General features: G+C 40.5%; 2 protein-coding genes across 7 annotated transcripts in view; both read left to right on the plus strand.

Annotated features, from left to right (window-relative positions):
- gstcd (glutathione S-transferase, C-terminal domain containing) overlaps nucleotides 1–8,163 on the plus strand; it is a 52,066-nt gene extending 43,903 nt beyond the window's left edge. For both annotated transcript variants that reach the window (XM_075463035.1, XM_075463036.1), the window contains 3 exons: nucleotides 732–762; nucleotides 3,150–3,219; nucleotides 6,089–8,163. In XM_075463035.1, the coding sequence (XP_075319150.1) occupies nucleotides 732–762; nucleotides 3,150–3,219; nucleotides 6,089–6,288 (301 nt within the window). In that variant the 3' untranslated portion in view covers nucleotides 6,289–8,163. The remainder of the gene's footprint in view (nucleotides 1–731; nucleotides 763–3,149; nucleotides 3,220–6,088) is intronic.
- Nucleotides 8,164–12,321: 4,158 nt separating this feature from the next.
- The window catches only part of npnta (nephronectin a), a 49,402-nt gene continuing 40,146 nt past the window's right edge, over nucleotides 12,322–21,577 (plus strand). The window contains exons 1-2 of one of the 5 annotated variants that reach the window (XM_075463038.1): nucleotides 12,322–12,599; nucleotides 12,731–12,867. In XM_075463038.1, coding sequence (XP_075319153.1) covers nucleotides 12,797–12,867 — 71 coding nt within the window. In that variant the 5' untranslated portion in view covers nucleotides 12,322–12,599; nucleotides 12,731–12,796. Of the gene's footprint in view, nucleotides 12,868–21,577 lie in introns of all 5 variants that reach the window. The other 4 variants (XM_075463037.1, XM_075463039.1, XM_075463040.1 and 1 more) reach the window with 4 other exon arrangements.

The raw sequence follows: 21,577 nt of genomic DNA on the forward strand, positions 1-21,577 counted from the left end.
GCAGGCAGCACAATGATACCCAGGCTGCTCTCCAGACAGGTGCAGGGACAAAGTGCTTGAGAAGTTTGAATTAGTTCTTATGAAAATATATCCAATACTCTGATCCCTCAGGGACTAATTATGTCAACACAAGAAACCTGCCAAAAAAGGGCTTGCCACCAAAACTCACAGACCATGGAAGGAGTTCATTCATCAAAGAGGTGAGAAAAAGGCCAAAGATAACCTGCAGCAGCTGAAGCAGAGATTGGAGTGGCTACCAACAGGACCAGGGTCTCTGACTGTACTCCCCACAAAGCTGGATTTCACCGAAGAGTAGCCGGGGGCAACGCAGTTGCTTAAAGGGAAAAAGGAAGCCAAAAATCTCCTGGGAAAATCCCCATATATGTGGAAGAAAGTACTCTGGTGATGTGAAACTCAAATTGAACTTGGTGGAATTCAAGACTAATGCCACCTGTGGTGCAAGCCAAGCACCTCTCATCATCCAGAGAACATCACCCCCACAGTGAAGCATGGTGGTGATCATGTTTTGATCAAGTGATTCAACACCCATCCCATGTTTCATTTGAACTCCTATTTTTAGGGGAAACATCATAGTATAGATGCCAAAGAGGCTGAATGCTTCGGCACTGTACGTTATATGTGCAGTAAATACATTTTGCTCCTTCTTCTGAATTGCAGCTCTTTAGTAAAATAATATCTTGTTTTTTTTTTTCCTTTTTCTCTATTTCCAGCCAAAGATTCAAGGATAATCTGACATATAAGGTATGCTTTTTAAGTTTTTCTATTAATTTGATGCATTTTGATTACACCACGCATCAGTGTATTTGATTTAACCATATGTGCAAATGAAAGGCCTTCAATGTGTCATGACTTATTTCAAAATATTTTCATCATTAGTCTCCCATAGTTTTTCTCTTCCGTGGTGGTGAGGATGGCCCCCTACCATCAAAAGTATAACAGAGACTGGGGTAGTTAGTAGTAGGTAGTTAGTTAAAAACATACAGCTTCACATGCCTGGACCACTGTTCAGTGACCCGTTGAAAGGTGAAAGTATTCTCATACCACAGCTGACAACACCTATCCAACACTGAAAGGCAGTAAAGTCTCAAACAGGTGAGCAACAAATTAACAAGCAGAGACATGGCTGGGTCGGGCTGCAATCTTTATCTGCAGATCAGTATTATTATGATTATTATTAAGAACCTTCATTCTGAAGGTCATTTCTAGCTGGTCTGAAGATGATCGTTTCAGAGCTGTGTTGCAGAAACGTTTAGCTCAGCAGTCCGTTTTGTGGAGTGTGGTATGGTCAAGCTGACGATACATTCTTAAGATTTTATCTTTTTTTTTTTTTTTCACCATTACCTCTGAATAGTTCACATTATAGTAGCAAGTTCTTGTGAGAACGAACGATTCCTTAATAGTTACGCTGCTCATATAAAGGCTATTAAGTCAGTGACAAATCCATCTCCGCTTTTCCCTAATTGGACTTTTCAAAAAACATCTAAACTTTAAAGAATTGATATTAAAGCCATTTTTTTTTTTTTTAATCTGAACAAAAAAATGCATTTAATGAGATCTCTGTACTAATCACTGTCCTTGGAACAAATATTTTCCCAGTCCTTACTACAGGCAATCCCTTATGGCTCAGCACAGACAAATCCCAGCACTCGAGAAGGGCCTATCCCTTGGTGATGTATGGGACCTGTCAGTGCCCTGGGGAAAATCTGTGCAGGAGTAGCTGCAGGCTCTACGCGTAGCCACCTTGAGATGACATGTCCCAACATCAGACCACCTCGAACTTCTTTCCATTTGTGAGGAATCTTCTCCACAGCTTGAGATACACAGAAGACAGTTTATTATTTACAGGATGCTGGAAAATTGAAGTGGTCTGCAGTAATGGGTTGTAATTTTTCTGCCATTTGGACAAAAGTATTATTAGAGAAGAAAAACAAACTAACAAAAAATTCAAAAATTAAGGAAGCTCTAAGTAAGAAATCTATATTCAATCTGCTGACACGTTATCTGAGCTCTAATTCTCTCTGTTACTCGCTTTGGTTTTACTATAGCCACAATTTTTGACATTTACTTTTTTTTTTTTTAGGGGATCAGTTTAGAGTAGACCACTGCTTCTGCTCCCAGGCGCTACGCTGTTTTATAGCAGAATCTTAGTCGTCCTTCTGGAGCTATAGTAGTTAAACCGAATGACAGCACACTGACAAATGGTGCTGGAATAAGGGGCTAATGGTGTGAGGTATTGGTGCTCAGCGCTAACTTTAAGGGCCTGCTCAGTGGCCTCGCATTCAGTGTTGACCCTGCAAAGTGAAGAATGGGATCAATTAAAGCCAAGGCAGGTTAGAGATGACTTACCGCTCTCCTGAGTCTCCATAACAAGGGAAAACCAGAACAGGAAAGCTTGTTCTTTGCTTGGGAGTGAATTATCTGAGTGTGTTTGGATGCTTGGCATGTACATATTTCACCCTGGGAACACCTGCTGTATTTACTGTGCTACTATGTGCGACCTAATATTAAAAAAAAATTAAAAAACGCTTGAAAATAATTCAACAGCTACAGGTAGGATTCCTGTCACAGACTCTAATGACGCAGACAGAGCGACTGCTGCTGGGATTTGAATTAAACAGAACTACTACTGGAGGCTTGTTAGAGAGTCGGGCTGCCACTGCTGGTGTCAGAAGCTTGACATTCTGGATAAAAATATCCGTGTCACAGGATGTTAAACTTTTATGAGCCACCGTATTTATGATGTCACAAGATAAACCATCTCATTTTCAAGTTTAATCCATTAAAACTAAGCACATCGGAGGGACTGTAATGTAATCTTTTTTTTGCTGTTTATCCAGATTTACAAATCTCATCCACTTTACACACCCAGCCATTGTTATCTGGTGTCTTTTGGTCATTCTGTTTATTAAGATAATTGTACAGATGAGGATTAAGCCAATTTTTTTTTTTCTCATGATAATAATCAAGATTGAAAGTATTATGTGAATCCACACAAAAGCTGTAGAGGTATTTTTGTGTGCTATGTGGGGCTCGAAGAGTTTTTGTTTTTTGACTGATGACGTTCATAAGTTTGTTGTCATATGCAATAAAAAAAAGTCCCTATACTCTTCTTCTGTCGTTTGCTTCAGGAGCACATGATCCTCTGCCGCTTCGCAGACCAAACTGCTGTCCAGCTCACACCTGAGAGGCGCCTCACCGGTATTGTTTAAAATCTTCTCTTTGCAGACATCTTCTACCAGTGCTGCACTTACTGCACCGAGCAAGCAGTTTAGACACTGAAAGTATAGTGAAGACAGTTGTTGTTGAAAAAGATCATTTTTCATCACTCAGGCTGTGTTTTTTGCCTCAATGCGAAGACAGGATGTAAGAAATGGATGGAGTGCTAGAATGACGCCGCATAATGACAGCATGTTACAGTAACGAGAAAAAGTATCTTACAGTCCTTATTGTGTCTTTCTTTTGATCTTTTCGAGATTCCTTTTTTTTAAATGAAGACCAACTTTTTTTAAAACTGATCCTGCTGCAAGTATGTTTACTGCTAATTCTGGTATTTTTTTCGAACATCTGTTATGAATAGTAAATCTGCCTACAGGAAAGTTGTTTGCACGTGGAAGCAGCTGATTGGGGCTTCAAAAGCCTAAGTAACACCCAAAATAAGACTTCAAATCCATACGAGTGGAAGAGGAGCAACTAAAGGAGGGCATAAGCTAAATTGAGAGAAAGAGGGTTCAAAACTATTTATTTTCCCCTTTCAGCGTCAGTTTGGCCACAGATTGATCGACTAATTGATTGATTTATGAATCGATCTACTGATTTTTTTTTTTTTTTTTTTTTTTTTTTTTTTTTTTTTCCCTTTAAACTGTTTGTTCATTTATTTGTCATCAATAATTTTTTTTGCTGCTGCATCATTTGTCTTTGGGAACTTATAAACTATTTAGCAGTTAATTTAATATCAGCCCATATACTGGCTGTCAAAAGTGAAGCCAATGCTGAAATTTCTTGCAGTATAATACCACTGAAGGCCACTGTTTAAGGTTAACTCCCCCTGATCATTGTGCTGGTATAAGGCCTTAAATATAAATTTTTCTGTCCAATCAGAATTCTCAACCTTGCCTGATAAGAGTCACAGTTCCAATTTGATTTTTTTTTATCTTGTTGTGCAGCATGAAGAATACCAGCATCTCATATTGACTTGACACTTTTTATTGTATAATTTATTATACTAAATAGTCAGCAGATGCTTGAAATTGTCAAAATCCTTGTTTCACACAGCGATCTAACCCTGCTGCTGTACTTTGTCAAAAGTATCTTGACTGTTGAGATGTGTGAAAAATCTTAACGTGGGGATTTCTAGAGTGACAAAACAGCTGCAGTGAACAGCTGCCAGATCAGCGTTGGGTTGTGAGGGGAAAAGTGAAACCTCCTGTCCTGTTCTAAGCTTCCCTGTACAGCGTTTCACAATGCTCTCTTCGCCCTGATTGCTCTCCAGTTTATCAAAGCCTTCCTCTGAATCTGTGAAGGCTCCCTAATGCCTCGTCAGTCTGAGCCTTTTCATGTTTACCTGACACCACCTGTCACACTCCTCTCTGTTGGTTAAGAGACCTCAGCCTCTCCCGCTAACATTTTCCAACCATGTTTGATCTCATCTCCCCTGAGCCTGCTGGTCAGACGATGATCGTCAAGGCAGCATAGCAGACCAAAGCTTATATTTAGTATGTTTTGCCACCTGCTACCAAACTGTGAAACTGCATTCTATGAATGAAGTCTGTGTTCAAAGGAAATCTCTAGGGAGAAGTGTGACAATTCATGTGGAGCTGTTGATATAGAAATGGCTCTCGTAGAATTCTGATACAAATTAAAGCTAAGAATAAACAGAGAGCAGGCAACATTACCAGTGTGCAAAACAGAACAATGGCGTTATAATAGATCCTGCTAAGCCTGTCTGTGTCAATCTGCTCATATTGATTTACATCAGAAGAAGCAGCACGCTCGAATAACACATAAAACCAAATCGCACTGTTGTCAGTTAACTTCGTGTCGAATCAAAGTCACGTAAAGCATTCCCAGACTGCCACTCTGCTCTAATAAAATTCAGGTTTTTTTGTTTTTTTTAACCACAGCATCATCTGACAAAATCACCTTTCAAGTGACCTAAAAACACGTACAATGATGTTCCCCAGAGAAAGCTGGAAGTGGCAGAATGTCTTCACCATTTCCTCACACAATCCACACAGCATTGTGGTGTCAGACATGCCTGAGTCATTGATTTGATACTGTTCCCATGCTGAGACACAGAAAGTGGTCCAGTTAAATGGCCGAGTTGAGCTGTAACCATAGCAGCAATAGATCATGATATATGATGTTAATTGTCTTTTGAATTCAGCAATACTTTAATAATATCCAAAATATATTGTTGCAATATTATCCCCATCAAGTAATTGATGGGGAAAGGATTGGATAAGATATAAAGCAAACATCAGCCCAGTATATGCGTCCATGTTTCTGTAAAACACATAATATTGCATTTACAATTTTTCTACTCATGGTCAGTGCTCCATTTTATTTGCTAGATATATAATTTCCTACGACTGGTTTGAACTTCCTCCTCCTTTCTCTCTCTTTTGCTCCTGCCTCACATCCTAGACGTCTCCATCTCTACTCCTCTAAGTTTGAAGCCTCGTTCATTTTTTCAAGTTTTAGTCAGCTACCCAATTACGTAATCAACTCTTTCTTTGGCATTACTCATCAAAACAGATGTTAAAAAGAGTTTCCACCATATATCCCTAAACCAACACAGCATCCAAACCAGTGTAAAGATTTTTAAAAAAAGAAGTTTAAAAAAAATCTGATTAATGAATCTCAAAAAGCTATAAAGAATGACAGAATATAAACAGAGCTACTGCCACCAGTATCTAGTGTCTATCTAGTGCCATTTTATTTTTACAAGCATTACACATGTCAGATAAGATAAAAAATGTGTTGTCTTATCTCTACACTTCAGAAACAGTAGATGCTTTATGATGAAGAGTTATGTGAATGTGATTCTTTTGTTTTGTTGCCACTGCAGGGAAACAGTGCATGGGCTTGGTAGACTTGGATCGGTCGTGGGCAGCAGGGACTCATGGGTACTCGGTGCAGGTCATGACTATGGAGCCTGAAAGCTGTTCACCTAAGAACAACATGCTGGTGGGAAGACCGCCGCAGATGAGTGGATGGGTTGTCACTGCAGGCCAACTGGAAGCACGGACTGCGAGCACTTCTGCATAACAGAGCATCTGCAGAATGATCAGAGTTAGCTGAAGTATCCAGGGTCTGGGGCTCCTGGTTGAATCATGAATCTTTTATCCGCCCTGTGGATTTTATTTTTTAACAGAATTGGTTTTATTCGAAATTGTTTCAGAACTTGACAGAAATGTTCACTTCATCTGTAAAAGCAACATTAATCCCCCCCCCCCCCAAAAAAAAATAAATAAATATGTCTGGCTGAACTTAAAAGCAGTTTCAAATTTTCATGATAAGGAAGTGAAAGTGTAAGCTGTGAGAGCTCCAATATTTGCCAGTTGGTTGAAGTACAAGAGCTTAAGGCTCTCAGCAACTGCGATGTTATGCTCGCGTCTTTGCTTACACTTTGTGATCAAGCTGTCAGTGTACACAGAAGCCGCAGGAATTACACACCCACATTGTTAATTCAACACACCATAAGAACACATTTGCAGAAAGTCTTCCTATGTCCCTCTGAAAGCCCTCCCCAGTCCGCTCTGATTAATGAGCAGAAGAAGACGAAATGAGGAGTTTAAAACTTATATGATCTCCGTTTCACCTCCACCTCCCTCCCTTCTGAGTGTTTTAATGAGAGACCGAGAGAGAGAGGTGCAGATTATTTCTCATAAAGAACCCGTGTGAAAAGGGTGTGCATCAGCAGCAATGAATATTTTATGATTCTAGCAAAAAGGTCAGTAGGCTTGATTAGGTGTGTGGTGTTCAGAGCCTCATAGGTATACTCATCATTTTTTTCCAGTCCTGTACAATGCAGACAAACTGTTGCACCCAAGGATGTTGTTCTCGCGGTTGAAGTTAGTTTCTCTTAAGAAAATCCTTTTCTTGTCACCAATGATTGCACGGCGTCTGCTAGAAAAATCAGGCGAGGTAGGCAGAGAGCCAGTTTGACTGCTCGCACAGAGGGAATAGACGAGGCAGACGCAAGCTTTTCCAGCAGCCGCTCATCTGAATTCAGTCAGCAGAGTCATTCTATTCTGTGGTGGATGGCCACCTCCTTCCTGGGTCTAAAATTATTTCAAAAGGAGACGTCCGACTCCCTGTTCAAGCTTGTGACTCTGCATGAGTGCACATTACTGACGTGAGGATGAGTGGAAAGAAGGAGAGGGAGCAGGTGGCCCTACTTAAAGCTCAAATGAGAAAGAGGAGAATATTAAGGTGAAAGCTTAAGTGTAAAATGTGTTGATTGGACCAGAACACACTGGGCTGGAGGGTGACTACAGAGGATTCTTCATTTAGGTAAAATAAGGGAGGTATGCCAGTTTTTTTTCATCACTTTTCATTAATAACGACTCACTCCATGAAGCTTTTTACACAGGGTCGTCATTGTGAGGGATACAATGAGCCAAATCCATTTTATAGACATGCATTTGGTTGATAGACCTCAAAAGAAACTGATAAGCTTAAACCTAAAATAAATTATTTTATAGTTTGAGGTGTCTTGGAGGAAAAGCAAACTATGACCAAACAAAGATTTTCTAGATCATACTGATCAGTATCGTCAGAATTTCTCTTCTGGTCTTCAGTCGGAGCTCAGCTCGTCCCTGTGTTTGACACAGTTTGACAATTTAGTTATGTTGCTTTTCTGTGTTTGTTTCTGTGTCATTGCTCCATATTTAGGGGCCCCTCCCTGTTGGAATTAACTGTCCAATTTGACAAACACTGGCCTTCTTTATGTTGCCGTGGTTACTGCAGTAATCACAGACAAAATACACCTCCATGTGAAATGGGTACATGGAGCTCTTGGGCTGCCCTTCATTATCTTTTTATCACGTCTGCTCTTTTTGTATTCAACGTCCTGCCCCAATCACAGAATGTGTTTAGTTTTACTCGTGTGATTTTTCTAATAAACAACTTTGACCAAAACGGCTGGAATATTAACAGCGACTGTGCATACATTTTCTTTTTGGTTGCATGCAGTATTGCAGGTCCCATCTGCACATTCTGATAATGTTCTAATCTTCTTCCTAATGCTCTTCATCCTACACATCAAATTGTCACATGTACTGTATTTCAAACACTCATTTTAATGTTAATCTGCTCTACCAGGAGCGTGTCTCCATTTTAATGCTCTTGTGCGGTGCGACTCTTCACTTCACATGGCCCACAGCAGGGTATAGAACTCTGCACAAAAACCTAAAAATCATGCCCAGTCTTTTCCAAGCCAAATTTCTGAGCTGTATCTATTTCTGATTTTTCAATAGGGCACCCCCAAACTGATTCTCGGTCAACCGTTTGCCTTTTCATTTCAGATAAGAAAAATAATAAATGAATCAAATAAAAATTCAAGTCTTTTCAGAATGCAAAATATTGACTCCCTTCACTCAAGGATCTCATTAAACGGTAAGAACCCCTAAATCACAGATATGTACAGCCACCCTCAAAAATAAATTGACCTGCTATATCAAAGGCCTTAAATTCCCTTAAATCTTGCCAAAAAGTGCAATTAAGTTCAGTACTTAGTATGAATACTATATTCCAAGCTTAATTGATATCACGGTCACATTGGTCTAGTGTAAACAGGCAATATTTGCTTTAGCATCAGATCAATACAGACCAAGAGTCAGAACTTCTAAATTCAGCTTAACTGTTGAGGCTGTTTTTGTGTTTTGAGTGAACTGACCATTTAGAATTCACTCCCTCAGGTTTTTTCAACTGTTGTTGGTAATGAGGCATGATTTTTGTGATCTGCATTACCCATTCCTCGATTTTAAGTGTAATAAATCATGGAATGACATTCTTGCACAACATGATTGATCGAGTAATTATACACAAGCAACATTTCTCCGATCACTTGATGTCAAACCTCTATGCCACCACACAGATTTATTACCAAATCAGTGACAGGGCGTAACAAGGCGAACAGTGCCATGAATCAAAAGATGGAAATGACTGTAAACAACCAACAGTAATCATATCAAACCTTCCTGTCATTCATCTCCGACTCCAAAAAGACTTTCCAGATGGTTACTGCCAAGCTCTCACATCGGAAAATGAGACGGCTGTTATCTGCCTTCAGACAGGAGATGCATTCTCCAGACTTTGGAACATGAAGTGCTGCTTATGCCCTCTGAAAAGTGTTACATTTGGCCTTTTTTTTAAGCATTTAATTTACTGCTTGAGTGTAAGATTCATATTGTAGATAATTGATTGTGATCCAATTTCATAGTTGCCAGCATCATTTAGTGTGGTCAGTGAGCAGCATAAACTTGGTAATCACATCAGGTAAATACCGTTCCTCGTGTCAACTTTTTGAATTTCTTTCAAACTAAATTTACGTTGTTTCTAACTTGATAAAATTGGGCTGTAAAAATGTCCAATTTTTCCTGATTAGAAATTGGTTGATTGGTTAAAGTTTTTCAGAAAGCAGTGGGGATGCATTGATTTCGAAGTTGAGGCTCAATGAGTGCAAGAAAGGTGAAAGGATTCTTCTATGTCTGAAGCTCTCCCTCCAAGTTCAAGGCCTTAAGCTCAGGTTGAAGTAAATCTTTTGCACAGGGCAAGAGATTGTCTGGCTTCATGCTCAAGAGTTTCTCAGCGGCGTGGCTCAACTTTGTGTTCTGCGTCCTGCTCCTAAAGGTTTGCTTATGCAGTGTAGCACTGCTGCTGGAACCTTTTTAGTCTGCTCCTGTCGCTTCATGCACTTTGAATCAGCCTCTTTAATCATTACTTCCTTTGTGTAGAGAGGCAGTCTGTCCGTCCTATGTGCTTCGAGTCGAAGCTTTGATGAACTGTTCATCAGCAGGGTTGCTGTTCCACAGCTGCAGTTTCTGCTACATGCAAGCTGATACTTTTATTATACCTTTTTCATCTAAGTGTATTGTCTACGAAGTAGTATTTAACTGAAATGGAAATGTAATTTGTTTATTGCCCATGGTTTAATAATAATTTTAGTTGTAAATTAAAAATTTCTGCTGTCCTACAAATTTTCATCGAACATGCCCAAGATTGTTCATACCTTTTTTGTCAATCAGTGGCAAATCCTTTATTTACTGTGTCGACAACTGTGGCTTTCTGCATGTCTCCACTGGGATTTTGTTCTGAGTCATTCTTTTTTTCATGGGAAGGTTTCCTAACTGCAAGAAAAGACACAGAAGTACTTAAGTGTGAGCCATGTTGAGATGGATAAGATTGGGACTGTGGTTACAACCCCAATTCCAAAAAGTCAGGATGTTGCGTGAAAACTGGATGAAAACAGAATGTGATGACTTGGAAATCTCAAGATCCAATATTTCATTCACAACAGAGCATAGAAAACATATAAAATGTTGGAGGAGACAAATTTTACAATTTCATGAGAAATATTAGCTTGTGAAAGAGTCTCTCGGGGTAAAGATCGGCAGATTTTGAATATTCCATCATGTAAAATGCATAACCTCATCAAAATATTCAGAAAATCTGGAAACATATCTGTGTGCAAGAGACATCAAGGCCCTCAGACAGCACTGTATTGAAAACACTCATGAGTTTGTCATGGGAATCACTGCATGCGCTCAGGAACACTTTCAGAAATCATTGTCAGTGAAAACAGTTCACCGTGCCATCCACGAATGCAGGTTGAAGCTCAATCATGCAAAGAAGAAGCCATACGTGAATATAATCCAGAAACACTGCTGTCTTCTCTGGGCTGAAGGTCATTTAAATGGACTGAAGCAAAGTGAGAATCTGTTCTGTGGTCAAACACATTGAAATTTTAAATAGTTTTTTAAAAAAAGACGCCGCGTTCTCCACTAAAGAGGAGAGTGACCATCCAGCTTATCACGAGCGCTCAGTTCAAAAGCTTCCCTCTTTGATGGTATGGCCGTGCAATAGTGCCTAAGGAACTGGCAGGAAGACTTTGAATATTTCAGTAAGACAATGTTAAACCACATACTTCATCTACTACAACAGCATGGCTTCATAGCAGAAGAGTCTGGGTGGTGGACTGGCCTGCCTGCTGCCCAGACTTTTGCCCAACTGAAAACATTTGGAGCATGAGGAAATAGAAAATATGACAAAGGAGATCCAGGACTGTGGAGCTGCTAGAAAATCAGAGAAGAGTGGGACAACATTCCTCTCCCACAGATCCAACAACTAGTATCCTCAGTTCTCAGACTTTTGCAGACTGTTGTTGAAAAAGAAGGGATGCCACACAGTGGGCCCTGTCCCAACTTTTTTGAGAAATGTTGTTGCCAATAAAAGTCTGTATGAGCCAATATTTTTAAGGAGATAGTTAAATGTCTCACTTTGTTGTGGAGAAAAGAGTAGTCACCTCAGTCCATCTGAATTTACATTTTATACAACATTCCAACTATTTTGGATATGGGGTTGTTATTTGGGGTTGTCACAGATCCATTTTCCAGCCTTTGCTCAAACACCAAACAGTTCAAACGCATTAGTCAAAAGAACATATTAATGTAGAAAATGGGCAAAACACAGATTTCTCCTTCTGCCTCGCACAACTTATCTGTTTTGCTTTGAAGAAGGCTTCCTGTGCAGAAGAAACTTATTAAATTCACGTGCACGCTTTACGCACTTTGATTATCTTGCATTTGCGTGGTGGAACACTACCAGACGCTGGGAAACAACCACAGTCAGCATTATGCAAATGGATTTTTTATTTTTATTTTTACTGGAGATGTAAACAAAAACAGGTCTGGCAAACAGGAGGTTACCACACCAACGAGTGTGATGTGAGCAAAGCTTGCAAGTACCTGTGCGCTGAAAGACATTTCTGAGTCAAGACCACTCAAATCAGACTGCTGCTTGAAAATAGTTCAAGCTTTATTTAAAGCCTAATAATTAAAAAAGATCTTTTCACTGAATTACTTCTCACACTTTGTTAGACTGCTCAATTTTGTATTTCGTTCCGCGTGTGTTTGTGTTTGTGCCCTGCACCTCAGTCACTGTGATTTCCACTGCGTTGACTTTCCTGTCTGAGCAACATCAACCTGGGTGGCCAATACACCTGCGTGCCCCTGCAGGCTGTGTAATTAATTGAGGCAGCTCCAAAGCACGCACTGAACGGCGAGTGGAGCCTGCTCCTCGTAGCTGTACACGCAGCGTAAAAAGTCTTAGTTGCCGGCTACATTTGGTCTTTTTTTGCGCTGCTATTTATGGTGGATGGGAGAAAAAAAAAAGCGAATTAGGGTCAGACTGCAGTGGGTGCTGTTTGGTTGGACAACCCGCTGCCTGAACTTCTGAGGAGAAGAGAGAGAGTGAGGGAGGAAGCTGTGCGCCCTCTTCCCGGCAGAGTGAGTCCCGCTCCACACGCGGCACCGCGCACACTCACCGGGGTCACTCTGCTGGCTGGGATCGGGCAGGTTTGTCTCCCGCAACCCCTGGATATCGCAGATGAACAGTTTGATGGTCGCAGGCAGACCCTTCCTGCGCGAGCACCTTCAGCGTGCGTCAAAGAAACCCTGCTTTCTCTCTTTGCTTGTTTTCTCCACAGTTACCTACCTGGTGGTTTTGGAATACGGGGAACAGCAAGCAGCCAGGGCGCGGAACTGTGGAAATCATGGAATTATGGATTAAGTTGATGTTGTTATACAGCTGCAGTTGGGGAGCCAGTGCAGACTTCGATGGCAGGTGGGTGCACGCTTTCTATCACAGCGGGTGTTTTTTTTTTTTTTTTATGAAATACAATTATTATTTGTAATATCACAGTTCGATCACTTTGTCAGCTGTTCTTGTGCACGATTTTACTCCAAACTTGAATAATAGTAGTGTGAAAATTAAGTGTGCTGCAACTACTGATTCGGGATATGGGCTTATTTGTCTGTATTTTCATGACAACATCAGCCCAAGTACATCCAGGCGAGTTGTTTTTGCGCCCTTGAGAGGAGGCATGTCATTGTAGTAGCCTAGATGCAGTGTTTACATTTGCAAAAAATCTCGCCAAGAGGTTCTTGTCTTGTGCAGATGTAAGGCGGATTTTAAAGTGATGTGACAGCACATAGCCCGGTGCTTCGTGTTCAAACACGAATCCCGTGAAGTGTGCGGAGACGTGCCAGACCCCAAAGAATGCACGTCTCCGAGATTTCAATCTGCCAATAGGTGCATCTGAGTCGAGCATGAAGGAAAGGTGCTGCTCGTGTTTTTAAATTATTTTTTTTTATCTTGATAACAATCCTTATTAGAACCAAGTATGTTCTTGCAGCTCCATTTGTTAAAAAGGAACTGATAAAAAGCGTAGCTGCAATTGTTAGTCAGTTATTTTGTTTGACATAAGGATAATTTGTTTCCTGACTTAAGGACTACATTAGGATAAACTGGAATCAAAACTGCATTCCATCTTTGTTCCATTTATGTCATATTGGGATGACACATTAAGCTTAGAAAAAGAACTGGACTGAAGTCCATCCAAATTGTGAAAAAGGAAAAAGTTACACAAACAAACTCATGCCAGATTTCCTACATCTCCCACAGAAAATACTGCCAAGTAGTCAACCTTCCTTTTTTTTTTCTTTCTTCTCACGAATCTCTGTTAGGCAGACTGAGTTCAAATGCAGAATGTTCCACGTTTTTCAAATGAATCAAACACTTTGAAGATTATTGGAGGTAATTCATATTGAATTGAAAAAGCGTGCATGCATTACATAAAGCCATGAGAGGCATTGTGCCATTCCACCTGTTTATAGTTTTTGATGTGAGGTGGTATGGAGCCTTTCTCCCTCCTTTTTTTTTTTTAAAGCTTTTTAGCTCAGTTCGTGTTGTGATCAAACATATTCCAGAAGAGGCAATTTGGAGATCAAAGGTTTCAGTCAGGAGGAAAGGGTGTGCCATTGTGCAAGAGAGAATGAAGAAGAGAACAAAAAATTATGCAGAAAAAAAGAAATGTACTTTCCACTGAATACATGCATATCATTATCTTCTTAGGATATATATTTTTCCTAATCATCATAGCTATTGTCTGTGTGACCGGTTGGACTGATGAGGAATCTATGCCTCTGACTTTATTTCACACATTACCTTTGTGTAATAATCATTTATTTGAACCTATACTGTAGCAGCAGCATATTGAACATTATTAACAATCCTGCTGATGGAGTGGCCTGTCATTATGCCCATAATTTGCCAATATCTATGGGTATAAAGTTGCTCAGGCTTGAGTCTACTTCAATATTAATTCATTGAGAAAATATCCCTTGAGACTGAGCACAAGCAAAAAAACATTTATCGCCTCGTCCTGCTCACTTATTGCCTTTTAGAGAGCATTCCTAACAGGCTTCTACTATCTGGACCTGAAGGGCCCTTTACGGCCATAGATGTCGAGATAATTTTGTTCTTCCATAGCGGCACAAACTATGCTGCAAAGGTGCCTCTAACATTGTGCTGTTGTTATTGCCACTTTGTATTCAGGCCAGTTCCATGCCATGATTCAGAAAAGCCTTGAAAGTAAAAGGCAGCACATACAGTAGAGGATATTCTTCCCCAGTGATGTCATTAAATTGTTAAGTCAAACAGACAAGCAGCACATACTTCCTCAGTTGAAAACCAAAGCTTGTGGAATGGTGCCAGGTTATGTTGGGATTGTAAAATCAGACCCACATTTAGGATTTCAAGGCGTGAGAATAAGAGTGAAAACAAGTTCATCACGTACACAAAGCCCAAAAGCCAGTATTGACTGAGCAATAACTTAGAATTTGTTCCACCTTCCCAGTAACTGATGTATGTGATGATGTATGAGTTTCAACATATGTACTGCGTTTAATTAAGAGGCTGATATTTTGTTGTTTGCTGTGTGAATGAGTTTACTCACAGATAGTTCAGTGTTGTGGACCACTGGGCTAGACAACTCTGGGGTCTGCGACGCCCCAAGGGTAGCGCCAAAGATAACCTCTCTGCTCAGAGGTGGTCAAAATAACATTTGCTCATGTACAAAATTGTAACACATTTACTGGATTATAAAAATGTGAGGATGAAGCACATCAAATATTGCTGTAGCACACAGAAGTATGGCGGTTACCGTATAGATGAGTGTTTTTGTGTTCGTTGGATTTGTAAAAAGGCAAAATAATTCTTGAAAGAGCACATCTGCAGCTCTGTAGAAACGGCTGACTGATATCTAGCAGTTACAGTCACTCTCTGCGATGAGAACAACAAGTAGATGCAGAGTCATGAATCAAACATCATCCAGCACAAAGATGCTCTTAAGGCACAAGCTAGTGTACCGAGTTGGACACAAGTCAAACAGAGACAACGATTTCAACTGCAGATGAAAGAGTCTGGTGATACTGCACGTGCCTCTTTACACACTGATTTAACCAAAATATGAGCATGCCTTTGGAGGAAATTAAGGCTTGTTTTACAGATGTTGACACATTCTTGTCAAAGTGTTGGATCCCTACATTTCTTGCCTTGAGGACATGGAATACCTCGACTATGATGATGGATTCACTCACCTTCAGGTTGACTCTGTGAGCCTGGGTTTGGCTGCAGAAGTGGCATTTTGGAACAAGAGGGCTTAACCCATGTTGCAAAACGGACTGTTACAGTCTGGAGCTCTAAATGCAAATAAGCTGCTGCCGGCTCCTTTCTCAAGCAGTGCTGATGCCGTGGATATAATAAAAAATGAGGCAGAAGAAGTAGTACATGGACGATACCTCTGTTCTGTGAGCACATATTGCTGGTAACAGAAACACAGGAGCAATAAAGGAGCTCCAGTGGTGTTACCAGATCCGAAATTACAAATGTGTGCTGTCAGGGAATACTAACAAAAGCCCCTAGCTGAGTACAGACTGCAGGTGCCTTTGCGTGGCCGCTCTCCCACCAAGGGTGTGTTAGTGTATTTCTATGTGAATAGGTGTATGAAAAAGGTTGGAAAGGCCTTTATATACCAGTAAAGTTGAAAAATGCTACATAAAATCAATTTCCCCTAGCAGGGAATTTGACATGTCAAAGCTTATACCAGTATTAGTCACATTAGCTGCACAACTAGCTCAAATCTGTGAGGACATAGTCATCAATATAAGACTAACTCAGACTGAAATGTTCTGGTATTTTTGAAAAATAAATTAGCCTTTACTATTCATTTGTTTTGGGCTCTGTGGAGGCCCTTCGCATCTGTTTACTTTTCCCTTACTCCCTGTGCTTCACACATTTTGTACAATGATACAGCCAAATTCCCAACAAAGCTTCTGCCATTAACATATTTTTTGTTCCTTTCGTCAGACAGGTCTGAAATTGTAACTGAAAAGCAACCCATTAAGACTACATTTGAGCCAGCACTCACTGTCAAAGCATTTCCAGACTGTTGCTCTGCTTTACAAGTCCAGGTGGTTAATAGTAATACTAGTGCATATTATGAAGCGGCAGAAAAGAGGCAGACAAAGGTGTTCCTGCAGTGAAGGAGAGACCTTGCTCTTGCAGGGCAGGGGATGTTTGCGAGGTGCTGTAAGGGTTGGAAGAGTGGCTAGATATGGAAAAAAAAATCATCAAGCAATACTCCAGTCCTCTCTTTTTACTCCGCTACGTCATCGATTGTAAATTTGGTGCCCTGCTGCCTTGCTGCCTTGCTGCCTTCCATGGCACTTGGGTGCCCTGCTGCCTTCCGTGACACTTGGGTGCCCTGCTGCCTTGCTGCCTTCCGTGACACTTGGGTGCCCTGCTGCCTTCCGTGACACTTGGTTCCCCTGCTGCCTTGCTGCCTTCCTTGACACTTGGGTGCCCTGCTGCCTTCCTTGACACTTGGGTGCCCTGCTGCCTTCCTTGACACTTGGGTGCCCTGCTGCCTTCCATGACACTTGGGTGCCCTGCTGCCTTGCTGCCTTCCATGACACTTGGGTGCCCTGATGCCTTGCTGCCTTCCATGACACTTGGGTGCCCTGCTGCCTTGCTGCCTTCCATGACACTTGGGTGCCTTGCTGCCTACCATGACACTTGGGTGCCCTGCTGCCTTCCATGACACTTGGGTGCCCTGCTGCCTTCAGTGACACTTGGGTGCCCTGCTGCCTTCAGTGACACTTGGGTGCCCTGCTGCCTTCCATGACACTTGGGTGCCCTGCTGCCTTCAGTGACACTTGGGTGCCCTGCTGCCTTCAGTGACACTTGGGTGCCCTGCTGCCTTCAGTGACACTTGGGTGCCATGCGGCCTTCCATGTTTGTGTGCCATTTCTTTGTCATTTTTCTGTTTTGTAACCTTCTACCAGTGACAGAATGACCACATGGTATTGTGTTTATGAGACAAAAATAGAACAAAATGGGGGGAAAATAGAGTTGAATGATGTGTTAAGTGGTTGATGCGAGGGTCGATGACTTTCTTCAGAATAGGGTAACAAGACATTTGTACTTAGTACGTACACATTGACATTCCTGAGATAAACACTTACTGTGCATTTACTAAATACTTAAAGAAATTTTCTCATGATTTGACTTATCAATTAAATTTATAGTTGTTATAGGGAAAAATATTCTTTAAGAATTAACAAAAAATTCTTCAACTACTTGTCAAGTAGGGAAGCTTTTACAGTAGTTGGCAACATTTGGTCTTATTCCGGTGTGGACTACAGCACTTATTGGAGGTCACTTTGGAAAATACCACTATTTTAGTATGTATCCTGAAAGTAGGAACAGAACAATTTCTTCCTCAGAACTAACAACAAAACATTTAATGATTTATGCTACACTATGAAGGTGTTTACTCAGCAAATACTTTCCGATCTGCATTGAAAATCACTTCCAAAATCACCTCAATATAAATCTTTGCCCCATATTTGTCAGTACGGCCACATGGTGCTTTGTGTTAATGTAATGGTTTTGGCATTCTGCGCGCGGATCTGGCAGTGCATGCAGCTGAGGCGGTTAATTAAAACGGCACGACACATTACGACCCTGCAAGTCTTCAGCTGAGCTCGGCAGGTTTGAGCAAGTCTCTCACCAAGTTGCTACAAATGCAACGTCTGTGGGTGTGCATGAGGAACGTACATTCAGCTGTTCTCTCTGTTTCAGTACGGGTCATGCATAGGTGATTGATTAAATTTTCGTGACTGAATGCAGACCATATACCTTCATGGTTTCTGTAATCTGTACTCTCCTCTGTGAGAGCGATGGACTGACAACTCTTCACTGTCAGAGAAGAGAGATTAGCCAGTTATGAAGCCATTAGTGACAAAATGGAAGGATGATGGAATCTACGTTGTGGATATCACCCTCTCAGCCTCTTATGGATGAACATTGTCTTTTAGTCTGCACTTGAGAAGAGGTGTCACACAGCATGCATGAAGGGTAATAATTATCTGCTTGAGTTCTCTCAAGGCTTTTTTTGCAATTTAGTATTATTCAGGGTAATAAATACAGGTATTATGCTCAAATCCATTTGATATGCTTGCTCTTCATTCAGTGCAATATCACTGAAGGCAAGCCGGTCTTCTTTGTTGTTCTGTGCCAACACAGTCCCCATTGTTGATTGTGATTAGTCCTAATTTTCATCTCATAAATGTTCTGCAAAATGCACATTGAGTATTCTTGAAGGGTTGGTGTAGTGAAACAGTAAGCTGGTGAGCTATATTAAACTTGTGAGTTTAAAGTTCACACTGTGTTGAAGTGTAGCTCTGCCTTAGGCTGATGAACAAAATTAAATATGATTCCATCTTTATGTTTAATTACATAGTGTGTTGGAGAAAGCATTAGCGGGAAATGTTTGATTTAATAATCTAGGACCTGTTGCATTTCATGACACCCACCTTCTTTAGTTCAACTTAATTGTTTTTATCACTTTTGTTTTATCATTTTCACATTTCATTAATAGCTATCTCCTTTGGACCTCGATATGCAAATGAATAACTCTGAGGCTAGTGGTTGTTTTCACTCGCGATCAGTCTGGTCTTAAGGTCATAATAATTTTTGTAGTAAAAGAAATTCTAATGAAATTAGTTTGTAATTTTGAAGGGCACAAAACGATATCTTCAGCTAATTGCTTTATTGGACTTTTTTTTTTTAAACACCAGTTAAAACTGTCCGGTAGCTATGCAGCTATTTGGTAAAAAAGGTAAATGTATTGTACTTATATAACACATTTCTAGTCTAGCTGACTACTCAAAGAACTTTTATACTACAAGCCACATTCCTCCATGCACACGTAATGTCTTTGTCTAAAAAGTTTTACAGGCCACTCTGTGCCTTTTTCTTTGTATCGCACACCAATTAATGCATCAAAAACAATGTGGGGTTCAGTGTCTTGCCCGAGGACAATTCGGCCTATGGTCCAGGGAAGTCAGAAATCTATCCACCAACCTTTCGGTTTGACTCCTGAGCTACAGCCGTCCTATGGGATTTTAGAGTTAGAGCAATGGCAGAAATCAAAATGAACAGTTTCTGGTGATGGCGTCTCTGCAGCGGCATGTAAAGTTTTCTATTGGGAGTCATTAGATGAGATAATTACTTCGTAATCTGCAAGAAAATATGAGATAAGTAGGTTATAGAGGAACGGGTGCATCCAAGTGTCATAAACTCTTCTCACTTGATATCCTAGCTTGCCATATGAATATATAAATGAGAGCTTTTCAAAACAACAGGTTGAAATCAGCTTCTTTTCCCCACATCCAAATACCTCAGCAGTGTGCCAGCACCCTCCAAAGGAGGAAGATTTTGCCACAGTCAAAAACGTTCATGGTTTGTTTTTGAAAACAAGTACACAGTATGGAGGGACAACATGTTCTCATGTCTCTGTGTGTCTTTGTATATGTTGGGGGCAGATGCAATTGCAACTTGGATCTCGTCCAGGTTAATCCTTTTCTCCTCCTTTCTTTTCCTCTTTCTTCTCACTTAATTTTCATAATATTTCATTTTTCCTTTTCTTCCTTATTTTTTTTTCTCTAATTGTTTCTTTTTCTCCCCTCACTGTGTTTGACTGACTGCCTTCCTCCTTGCCAGGCAGCAGGAAAACATTTTCCCTGGATCTGCCACTCTCATTTAGCATCCATCTATTTTTTTTCTTTCCAATGAGGTGATTGGCAGCGGGGGCATGCATTAGCATTTCCTCATCTTGGCATAGAGATACAAACAGGCAGGGATAGCGGCAAAGAATGTGCCTTGAATACTGAGCAAAAACCTCACTTTCTCAGAGAGGCACAAAAGAGAGAATCTTTTGTGTAAAGCAAGTGTACCAAGAGAGCGTCTCCCCTGTTTAGTGAGGGATTACAGAGTTTTTACGTCTTCAGAAAGTTCCGAAATATTTTATTTTTTCACGTATGGGATTTGTTCAATGATCTATGCGAAACTCTTACGTATTCCACACCTCATTAAATAACAATGTAATAGTGTCTTTGTTGTAATGTGAGAACATTTACCAAGCTCAGTCTTGTCTGCCCACTTGTTCATTTGTTATTTGCCACATTTTAGGCAACATTGTAGAGCTCAGCTCTTAAAGTATTGGATTTTCATCAATGTCCTTAAATGGACACATTCCCTCACTCTATTCCATCCAGAAATAAGTGGTGGGCCTTGGTACAGATAAAAAGGTAATCCACATGTAGTATGTGCCAAGAAGCTATTTCTTGCTCTGTGGAGGATAGAACATGGTGTAACAAAAACGTCTAAAAACAGCTTATGATATGTCTGAGAAGCGACTGTGCTTGGGAAATAACCTGAAGCTGTATAACACTTACAGCTGCTCGTTCTCTGTGGCAAGTACGATATCCTCAACTGTCATGAAACAGTCAATAGAGGAGAAATTGTTCTTTCAAGGACATGGATGAATAGTTTGTAATCCTAATCCTGGCAGTGATGTGGTGTTCTCAGACGTGAGTGTCAGTGGTGCGACTGAAGGCCAAATTCAAATTGAGTCTGGCAAGCTTTCAAAACTGATCTCCAGTTTGAGATCACACAAACTAATGTGATCAGATGTGCTATCAGTTTTATTTCCGTGGTGCAAAGATAATCTGCCACAGTGAACTAGTGAGAAGTCAGCCTGACACCCCTCATTTTTACCCTTTGAAAATATAATTGCACTGAAATTAAATGAATGCTGTTTTACGCCTCATTTGAAAAGGCAGTCTACACACTTTTCTTCTTGCACAGTCTGAATAGAGCAGAATTTGTGTCCATCAATGGCATTTAGGAGGTACTATGTTCCCCAGTTTTACACCTGCTTTGTGAATTTGGGAAAACTTCCAGTGTGACATTGTAGTTAAATGTAATAATTAGAAACATTACATAATAAGTAATATAAATGACTAGTAATTTAGAGTCTGCTAAGTCAAAATACAAGGGCTGTTAATTTATATTTAAAAAAAAAATCATATTTCATAATTCATACACATGATTTTGTGCAAAAAGTCTTGATGTGTTGCTATATCAC

Source organism: Odontesthes bonariensis, chromosome 4 (assembly GCF_027942865.1).
Source record: "Odontesthes bonariensis isolate fOdoBon6 chromosome 4, fOdoBon6.hap1, whole genome shotgun sequence".
Lineage (NCBI taxonomy): Eukaryota > Metazoa > Chordata > Actinopteri > Atheriniformes > Atherinopsidae > Odontesthes > Odontesthes bonariensis.